This window comes from Centruroides vittatus, unplaced genomic scaffold, assembly GCF_030686945.1.
Source record: "Centruroides vittatus isolate TY-2023 unplaced genomic scaffold, ASM3068694v2 contig_1417, whole genome shotgun sequence".
NCBI classification, from domain to species: domain Eukaryota; kingdom Metazoa; phylum Arthropoda; class Arachnida; order Scorpiones; family Buthidae; genus Centruroides; species Centruroides vittatus.
This window is the reverse complement of record NW_027120890.1, coordinates 1,089-11,605: the sequence shown is the minus strand read 5'-3', so window position 1 is coordinate 11,605 and position 10,517 is coordinate 1,089. Positions and strand designations below refer to the sequence as shown.

General features: G+C 31.8%; 1 protein-coding gene across 1 annotated transcript; it reads right to left on the bottom strand.

Moving 5' to 3' along the window:
- Positions 1-169: 169 nt before the first annotated feature.
- LOC136968240 (cilia- and flagella-associated protein 91-like) lies at positions 170-10,275 on the bottom strand. The gene is made up of 4 exons (XM_067262215.1): positions 10,073-10,275; positions 9,840-9,974; positions 5,898-6,055; positions 170-371 (listed from the first exon to the last, which is right to left on the bottom strand). The coding sequence occupies exons 1-4, from the start codon at positions 10,245-10,247 to the stop codon at positions 198-200; spliced, it is 642 nt and encodes a 213-aa protein (XP_067118316.1). The 5' UTR covers positions 10,248-10,275; the 3' UTR covers positions 170-197.
- Between the last annotated feature and the right edge of the window lie 242 nt (positions 10,276-10,517).

Genomic DNA, 10,517 nt, shown 5'->3' with positions numbered 1-10,517 from the left:
TTTCTATTAAAAATTTCTATATTATAAATTATAATATTTTATATAAAATATAAATAAGGTAAATAACAAGGAGAATATTATTTTCATTAAAATATTTTCTTTAAAATATCATATGGCATCTTCTACAATAAGGAATCAAGTATTGTGTTTACTAACAACTGTACTCGATCTGAAAATGAACTTATCATTCAAATTATTTATAACAAAATTTTGAATTGTCTTACCTTTTTATTTCTATATTCTTTATCTCTAATTAATTTATTTCGTAATTCTAACTTTTTGTCTATTGCTTCCTTCTCTTCTATAGATATGGCATGCAAGCCATGGCATTCCTCTATGAGATCTTTATATCTCTCTTTTTCTAACAGCATCTGCAAAATAAATATTTTTTTATTTAACATTTAGATAATAGTATTTAAATCAATTTTAACCTCTACCAACTTTAAAATATCATAACTTTTGCATCATATGGTTGTGAAATTTTCTAATACACATTTTTAGGTATACAAATAATTTATAATTGTTTACTAAAGGAATTTATTATTATTATGTTGGGTTAAGTGAGATATACTCGGTTAACACCGGTGGCTGTGTACTATGCCGGACCAAAGTCAAGGCATAGTAACCAAAACAGAAATTAAAGAAGTGTATCAGTGTGTGTGTCTGTATTCAGGAATTTTCTCACAATATGACATGTATTCAATATAGTGGCCTTCTGTAGTGTGATGTATGTGTTTCTATTCAATTGTAATGTGCCCAGGCTTTTGTGTAGTGTGTGTGGTATGACACCTGTAGAGGAGAGAACAACAGGTACAATAAACACCCTATCCATCCTCCACAGATGCCTTATTTCCTGGGCGAGTTCTGTGTACTTGCTAATTTTTTCAGTGCATGCGTTTTGTATATTGTGAGTGTTTGGAATGGATATGTCTATAATGTATGTGATTTTATTGTGTTTGTCAATGAGTGTGATGTCTGGTCTGTTGTGGTAAATTGTTTTATCTGTGATTATGGCTCTGTCGTAGTACATTTTGTGCATGCTGTTTTCCAATACTGTCTGTGGAATGTATTTGTAGTATGGTTCATGGATGTCTACTAATTTGTGTTTCTTTGCAAGCTCTTGGTGTATTATATTTGCTACTTGATTATGTCTGTGTAAATAATCTGTCTGTGCCAAGAGCTTGCAACCAGAGGTGATGTGTTGTATAGTTTCTGGCATGATGCGACATTTTCTGCACGTGTCATTTGTGAGTGTTGCATCTTTGAGTATGTGTTTTCTGTTGTTTTTAGTATTTATGACCTGATCCTGTATGGCGATCATGAATCCTTCCGTCTCCCCAAAGAGGCATTCCCGAGCTAACCAGCTGTTTGACGCAGTTTTGTCAACAAAATCCTGGGCCATATCATAAGAATGCCTGCCATGGAGTGCCTTTCGAGCCCACGATTGCTTAATGGTGTCTATGCTTTTTATATGTTGTGTTGTGTCCATATGATGTGAGTGTAAGTTTAATGGTGTGTTATTTGAGTCTGCTAGAGTTACTGCTTTATGTAATTGTGATGTTTCTTGTTTTTTGTAGAAAAACTCTCGCAGTGACTGTATTTGTTTGTAGTGAAGGTTAACTATGTCAATCAGGCCACGTCCGCCATCTTTACGTGGAAGGGTTAATCTTTCTGTGGCGGATTTAGGATGATGTTGTTTATGCTTAGTAAGTGTTGTTCTTGTTTTCCTTTGGAGTTGCTCAAGATCTGTGTGAGTCCAATGTATAACTCCAAAAGAATATGTGAGTACTGGAATGACATATGTGTTTATTGCTTTGACTGTGTGTTTTGCATTTAACTGTGTTCTGAGAATAGCATTTAACCTACTTTGGTATTCTTTAATTAATCTTTGCTTTATTTGTGTATGTTCTGTTAGTTTGGCCTGTTGGAATCCTAAATACTTGTAGAACTCACCCTCTTCCATGGATTCAATAACGTCTCCATTTCCAAGCGCAAAATCTTCTTTCTTCAGGATTCCTTTTTCTATGTGAAGTGTTTTGCATTTATCTAGGTCAAATTCCATTTGTATGTCCTTGGTGTATGAATGTGTGATTTGTAGGAGTTGATGAAGTTGTTTTTGTGTGGATGCATAAAGTTTTATGTCATCCATGTACATGAGATGTGACAGTGTATACTGTGTTGTTTTTTCGTGTCTGATATTGTAACCATATTGCGTGTTGTTTAACATGCTGGATAATGGGTTCAGGGCTAAGCAGAACCAGAGAGGACTCAAGGAATCTCCTTGAAAAATTCCTCGCCTAATAAAAATTTGGTTTGTTTGTATGGAAGTGTTACTAACCCTGAGATGTAGTGTTGTTCTCCAGTGCTGCATAGTGTTTTGAAAGAATGCAATGAGCGATGGATGTATTTTGTACATGTGTAGAATATGTAGCAGCCAACTGTGTGGAACACTGTCGAATGCTTTTCTGTAGTCTATATATGCCATGTGTATGTTTCTGTGTTGTTTGTCTGCTTGCCGTAGAATGACTGAATCTATGAGTAGCTGTTCTTTGCATCCCCTGTGATTTCTACGGCTACCTTTTTGTTGTTCCATTAGAATGTCGTGTTCTTCAATATGTTTGTATATTTTGTTTGCGATACAGGATGTCAATAACTTGTACAGTGTTGGAAAACATGTAATTGGTCTGTATTGTGTGGGGTCTGTGGTATTGTTGTTTTTAGGTTTCATGTAGGTGATGCCCTGAGTAAGAAAATTTGGCATGTCTTGTGGATTGATGATGATGTGTGTTAGGTGTTTAGCTAGTTCCTGGTGCAGTGATGTAAACTTTTTGTACCAGAAATTGTGAATGTTGTCTACACCAGGTGTCTTCCAGTTGTGTGTTCTGTTAACAGTGTATTGGAAATCATGTATGTTTATTTCAGCACAGAACATAATTGGTATGTTGTGCAAGTTTCTGTTCTCCTCCTCGATCCAGCCTGCATCAGCATTATGCGTGACAGCACTGGACCAAAGAGAAGACCAATATGTTGTGAGTTCTTCTTCTGTTGGTGTGCCACTGTGCTGTGTATCAGTGTTTGCTTTGTTATTAATTTGTCTGTAAAAGAGTTTTTCATTGTTTGTAAATAATTTATTTTGTTGTTTTCGTAGTGTACATGTTTTGTATCGTTTGAGTCTACGTGCTTTGGCAGCAAGTTTTTGTTTTAGTGTATCAATGTATTCTGTGATGCGTGTGTTGTGATGTTCATGTTTTGTGTGTGTTTTTATTTTCTTGAAAATGTTTTTGAGCTGTTTCCTTAATTTGGGTGTTATGTTGTTTTTAGTGTATTGTGTCAGCCTGCCTAATTGCTGTCTAATGTCATTTATTTGTGTTTCTATTCTTCTCTGCCAGGCAGGCTTGTGATAGACATTGTGTTTTCTGTGTATTTGTCTGTGAATGTACTTTCAGTCCATGGTGTGTCACTACTGCGACTGCCCCAGCATAAACTAATGTATGAATGTCTGCGAGTGTAGAAATTGAATGAATGTAGTGTGGTAGTAAGTGAGTGTTTACATAATTTAGTGTTTTTCCTACTTCTTTTGACGTGTTGATTTTTGGTATTCGTGGTCGTTGTGTGGGATCTGTGCCTGTATATTTAGTGAGTGTTTCCTGAAATATAAGTGAGAGCATATTAACTAAATCCATGTCTATGTTATCAGTGATGGAAGAGGAAGTGTCTGTAGTATCATTAGTGGTAATTGTTGTATGTGTGTTATTATCAATGCTTGTTGCTGGATTATCCTGACAGGTTACATGATCTTCATTAATGTTAGATGTTTCTGTCCGTTGATGTATTTGATCAGCAACCTGTTGTTTGATAAGTTCAAGTGTTGTTTGTGGAATAAGGTTGTTGTGTATAATTGTTCTTTTTTGATCAACAACCCTTTGTTCGGTGACAGTGAGGTGAGGATACTGTTGTGTGAATCTATGGTGTAGTTGTTGTCTGTATGCTGTCATGTTTGTTTCGAGTTTTGTGATGGTGTAATAAGTACGGATGATAAACTCGTTCATTTCTGTTGTCCATTTCATCCGTTGGCGTGGTTTTCCAGCCTTTGTGGTCTGTGGATGCATTGCCACAGAAACACCAAGGCTAGGTTGGTTCCTCACATCTGTTGAGGGCATTGCAGTAGCCATGCTTGGGCCGGTGCTGCTTTCGCCACCGGTAACCAAGGGAGACTGTGGCCTATTTTTCGAACGTGAGCCTCTGCCTAACTCACGAACGCGGACCTTGTTAACCCGGGCGACGTCCGAGCCGGTATCACATTTAGATCTGGTTACTACCATGATACATATCTCCACAGAATGTGGATGTGTGGTCACTCTTAGCTTCATTTCTCCCCATAGACCTTACTGGCATGGGTGTCCCTACCAGGAGCTTGTGCTCCAGCCTGCATTGCCCTATGGATCAGTAAAATTACTGGGCTCTCCCACCACGACCAGGGTGGTGACCACGGGAGAGTTATTATTATTATTATTATTATTATTACAACAAAAAAATGAAACTTCTCTGACCCCCATTTCTGTTTTGTAAACACTAAAGTTTTTAAAACAATTTAAGTTTTTGTTTATACAAGGAGTCCCAGAAGTCTGGATACACATAATGTAACGTCTCTATGGACAAGCAATTATTTATTGAGACATCGTAACAATGCCAGGCTGCAATTTTTAATCATATTCTTAATTTATTTAATTTAAAATATATACTCTCCATCTCAAATTAGTAGTGTCTTGCCTCTTTACATCATACTTTTCCTGATAACAAAAGTCATGCCAGTCACCTAGAAACTCCATTTGAAGGAAATTTTTCAATTGAAATCACGTGATTTCCAGTGAAAACCAGAAGTTTTGTACATAGTTAATTGGGGTCTCCTGCCCCTAAGCTTTTCATATCTGGTCTTGTCTTTCATCTATCTAACTCTGTTCTCGAGATTAAGGAAGAATGGACAGACAGCCGACAATGGGAATTTATAGGTCTACAATTTTTTCAAATTGAAGCCCAATAATAGCAGACCAAAATAAACGATGGAATTATATATTATGATTCATGCTGAATCCAATGGTGACCATAAAGTTAACCTTGAAGAGTATTTTCAATCATTCAAAAAATGAATCAAACCAAAAATGTCAATTAGAAAGTTGTAGGCCTTACAAAAATTAGTAATAATCTGCTTTTGTTTGATACATAAACATGAAAATAAAATGAAAAACAAATCCAAAAACTCAAAAAATTTTGTTTGTTATGCAGTGAAGCACCTGCATCAATGTTCCAACTCAGACAAAACAACAAACAAGAAGAAATTCACAAACAGAATCACCATACATCTTTAACTACCTACAACTGGCACTTTTAGAATTTGTAAAAAAAAAAGAAACGTGCTAAAATTGACAACTGATTTCTAAAGAGTTCTTTCCGAGTTATTAAATAGAAAGGAAAATAATCAGAAACTTAGCTTTTAAAATGCAAACTCAAGTAGGAGTGTCTGATAATATCAATTAAAGCACAATACATATAAAACAAACAGAAGAGAACTAAAGAAAGTGCATATGGTTTCCAAAACTATTTAAAAGTACAATTATAAATAAATGTTTGCAATGCACAAAGGATTTTTCATGTTTTTTAAAAATACTGCTGATAAGCTTAGACAAAGAAAAAGCTGTTGGAAGAATTCATAATTGCAGGTTAAAATCAGCAGATAACCTGCATCATTGCATAATTTGCAACCTGCATTCAAATTGACTTTTAAACACAACTCACAAGCTGAAATTATAGTAATTATTATTTTAAATTCATAAATTTTTATATAAAATAAAAAAAATCTATATTAAAAACTAAGCTTTTAAAATCTTTATCTAACAAACCTTTCTTTGAGATGATCTTCCACGCAGAGCTTTTTGCATAATTATAGTTGCATGATGCTGTTCTGTAACATCTGATAATACAGTTGGCTGATCCATAGAAAATGTAGGTTGTTCTTGTATGCCTAACTTTTTCAAATGTGGAGGTTTTACATGGCTTTCTAAATTTAAAAACAAAATTATAATGTTTATGTCATTTCATTAAAGACCAAATTAAAAATAACATTTGTTTTAAAATAATTTTAAAATTTTTATTTTTAAAAAAAAACATATGACTATCTAATATTAAAATTTTATCTAAACAATAAACATAACTTTCTTAGTTAAAACAAAAATAGTTGTTCCAATGTACGAGAAAAATATTTTTATAAAAATTCTTTGAATACAAACGAATGCATCTTATTAGAACCCTAAGCTATTTATCAATTTAGTATTGTTTGTGCCTTAACTATTAATAATTAAAATATATAAATATACGAATTTGATCAAATATCAGGTAATTTTGCATCTGATTTTGTAAACCTGTAATCAATTTGCTGATAAATATGTAATAATAGGATTGAAGAAGGATGTTAAGCCCGAAATGCATATCTGTTCACACCAATAAACCAACCTTTTTCCTCTGAAAGTGTTTCCTGTGTGATATGTTCTCGACGGCAACATTGTGCTAAGAAAATACATATAATAGAAAACAACAAGCAACCAAGATGAAAAATTACCTGATATTTGATCAAATTCGTATATTTATATATTTTAATTATTAATAGTTAAGGCACAAACAATACTAAATTGATAAATAGCTTAGGGTTCTAATAAGATGCATTCGTTTGTATTCAAAGAATTTTTATAAAAATATTTTTCTCGTACATTGGAACAACTATTTTTGTTTTAACTAAGAAAGTTATGTTTATTGTAAAGTTTAATGGCATTCAAAAACATATAGAAAAAGGCATAAAGTAACTCAAACTCTTCCTAGAATAATCAAATAAAAATAATTATTTTAACAGATATGGAGTGCAATTTGAGATTTCTGTCATGTAACCATGAGATGAGTTCTAAACAACTTTGTTAAATCTTTATTCTCTAGCACATGCTTCTTCTAGTGTGGATGGTAGAGTTCACTCTACCATCGCCATCTTTCAACTATTTGATGTTCCCTGATGCCGTCATTGACATGTACAGTACATCACTATATCTCCGACAAAACTAAAATTTGATTTCTTATTTTATAGATATAAATTGATTTAAAAGGACCCTACAGAAAATCTTATTGAATTTGGCTGAATCTTTGATATTTTATAGTAGTCCTGATTAAAAGTAACCATAGTCACAAAGTCAAAAAATGAACATTTTTTGATTTGACAACTAAGATGCAAAAACATTATACAGTGGAACGTTGCTTAATGAGCATAATTCGTTCCAGAGTCTTACTCGTAATGCGAAACACTCGTTAAGCAAAACAATTTTTTCCATAGAAATTAATGTAAAATACGTTAATGCGTTCCATGCCGAAAAAATGCTCAAATGTTTTATGTATAATGTTTATTCAAAAAAAATTGTACAATATACACTGTTAAGGAGCGTGAATCATCATCATCTTTTCTTCTAGCAGGGAATGAACCATCCTGGAATGAGAATTCGATTTGCAGAAACAAAAAAAGAAAAAAAAAAATCACAGCTGATATGTTTGATAAACACTCCAAACGATATGCCAAATTCTTGGGTTATGTAAAGGCTATAATTAAATATTAGAAATTAATTAATTTGACTAGAGGTAGGCAGTTATGTTTCCATCTCGTATTAAATTTAATAATTATAAATAGTTAATTTTTAATTCAGACATTTTCTAAAATTTAATTTGGAATCGGTCATTAAATTTAATGACCCAAGAATTTGGCATATCATTTGGCGTGTTTATTATATAACAGGCTATGGTTGTTGATGTTTATAAGTAATATGCGTGAACACAAGTTTGGAAAAATATGTGATCACAAGTGACACTAAGATGCTAGTGGACGAGTGCTAAACACAGACTGATGGAGCATGCTGCATGCACACAATTCAGGACTTCCCCTCTCCTCATCACTCGTTATGCGAAACATTGCTCATTAAGCGAGGCAAATTTTTACAATTTGATTTGCTCGTTATGTGAAATACTCGCTGTGTGAGGTGCTCATTAAGCGAGGTTCCACTGTAATTTAAGCATATATTGTAAAGCTCTAAATCTTTTTCAGTTGAAGATATATCATTTTATATTTTAAGATGTTATTGAAGTTTGTCATGTTATCAGTACTTTCATCTGGAGTAATCATTCATTATGTGATACAAAAGACTCATTCTGCTGAGATTTAATAATGGTTGAAAAGGAACTCAGTTGGGACATTTTGAGGCGATATACTCATGATTGAACCAGCAGATGAGCCCAGCATTGCACAGGCAAACGATTTTGATGATTTGGTAAATATTGTACGTTTGGAAATTAAGTTATTACTATCAAAAACAAAAAATCACATCTAAAATAGTACAGTAGAAGCCATTCAGGTTAAGCCTTAATTCTCTCCCTCTCCCCCGCAGGGAATTTCCAAAAGTCCCTTCTTAGTGTGCATTTTCATGACGTACCCTAACTGTATACCAAATATCACCTCTTTAGGTTCAGCAGTTTTCTCTGGGCAATGATGAATTAATCAGTCAGTCAGTCAGTCAAAATATGTAATTTTATATATTTAGATCAATAAGTACTTGTTTTCTCAAAGTTTAATTCATGTTGACAAATACCATATTGTTTATTTTTGGCTTTTTATGTTAACTAGGTTAATATAAAAAACACTTTGTCTAATATCTCATCTATCTGAGATAGAATTAAGAAGAAAAGAATTGATGATTGTTCTTTATTAACATTAATTATTAACTTTCATAATTCTGAAATAGTGATACTTTGATATGGCTTTCAGAAACTGTTTGCATTGTTATGTTTACAATAAAGCATTTCTTCTATGGCAAATGGCTTGAATAAATGGAGATAAAAATGCTGAAAAACACATTACTATTCAAAGATGTGCACTTCACAACACATACACAAATTACATGATTTTTGCATCTTTAATACTCAATAACTTAAAAAATATCAATTTTTGACTTTATGTCTGTGAAGACTTTTAATCAGGAGTACACAACATCAAAGATTTAGCCAAAGCAACTGGGACCCATTTCCTATATGATTTGTGCAGAGTCCTTTGTATTTTCACAAAAATTTATTAATTGTTTTGTTATTATCTCTTTTAATTTTAATTTGAGGATATATCATAACATTAAACTGACATTATTTTACTATACACTCAAACCTGTTTTTGTGCGGACTTTTTTGTGCGAGTTTTTATTTGTACGATTTGTTTTGTGAGATTTTTTTGTGTGGTATATGAATTTCAATCAAATTGGTGTAATGCACAAAACAAATTGCACAAAAAAGATCACACAAAAACAGGTTTGAGTGTATGACAAAGACAAATTGAGATCTAAACTTATAGTTTTATAACATAAAATATTCTGTTTTATGACAATTATAAACTTATTATTATAACTATATGAAATTTCACATTTTTTTCTATCTTATTGTGGTATTATACAGTTTCAACTGTATTTCTAGAAATATAATCTCAACTAATGATACTAAGCTTAAAGGAAATCTCACTTAATGACTCATTTAATGATAGGAACCAATTTAAAGTGTAAAAGTAGGAGTTTAATGCATACTTTTTTCTACATTTATTGTTATAATGAATCAATTGTTATTTATTTATTTTCTATAATTTTTTAGTATTCTATTGGTATTTTTAATACTCTTTAAACAGAATACATAATGTGTATTTATTTTAAATTAGCTTGAAATTTAAATATCCAAATTACCAAGTTATGTCCAATATCATAACTTTTAAGATAACCACTTACGTGAAATCTCATTACATAATTCATTTAATAGTTTCTCAAATTTGATATGAGCAGTAGTTTTCTTTTCTTCAGGTAATTTTATTTCTACTAATCTGATTCCTTTTTCATCTAACCATGTCTCAAATTTTTTTATTCCTAAATGAAATGTTAAGAAATTGTATACAAATATTAGTAAATAGTATTAAAATTAATAAACGTGAAGATAAAAACATTACATAATCACTTATTCTTACCTTCTAATGTTCTTAAATAAGGGCTACAGGTTGACGGAGATGATTTATTACTCAAAACAGCAGGGATTCGACCCATATGAGGAGGAGGAGCATGCACAGGAGATGAATAATCTAGATACTCTTCAATAATATCTCTCTTCTTTTTTCTGAATGTTTCCTTTTGAAATTTATGCATATAGTCAAGCTTTCTTATATCTATAAAATAAATTAAAATTTATTAAGCATTTACTTTTTTAAAAGGTTAATAAATTTAAAAATTTTTATGTATAATAAAATTATGATATAAACATAACAATGTTAAATATTAAAAAAGAATCCAAAACATAAATTTGTTACAAATCAATATCTAAGTCAATAAAAAATATAAAAATAATATAAAAAGATATTGGTAAAAATTTTAAGATATTTAAAGTAAGTTAAAAAGAATTAGAAATTAGTTTTAGTG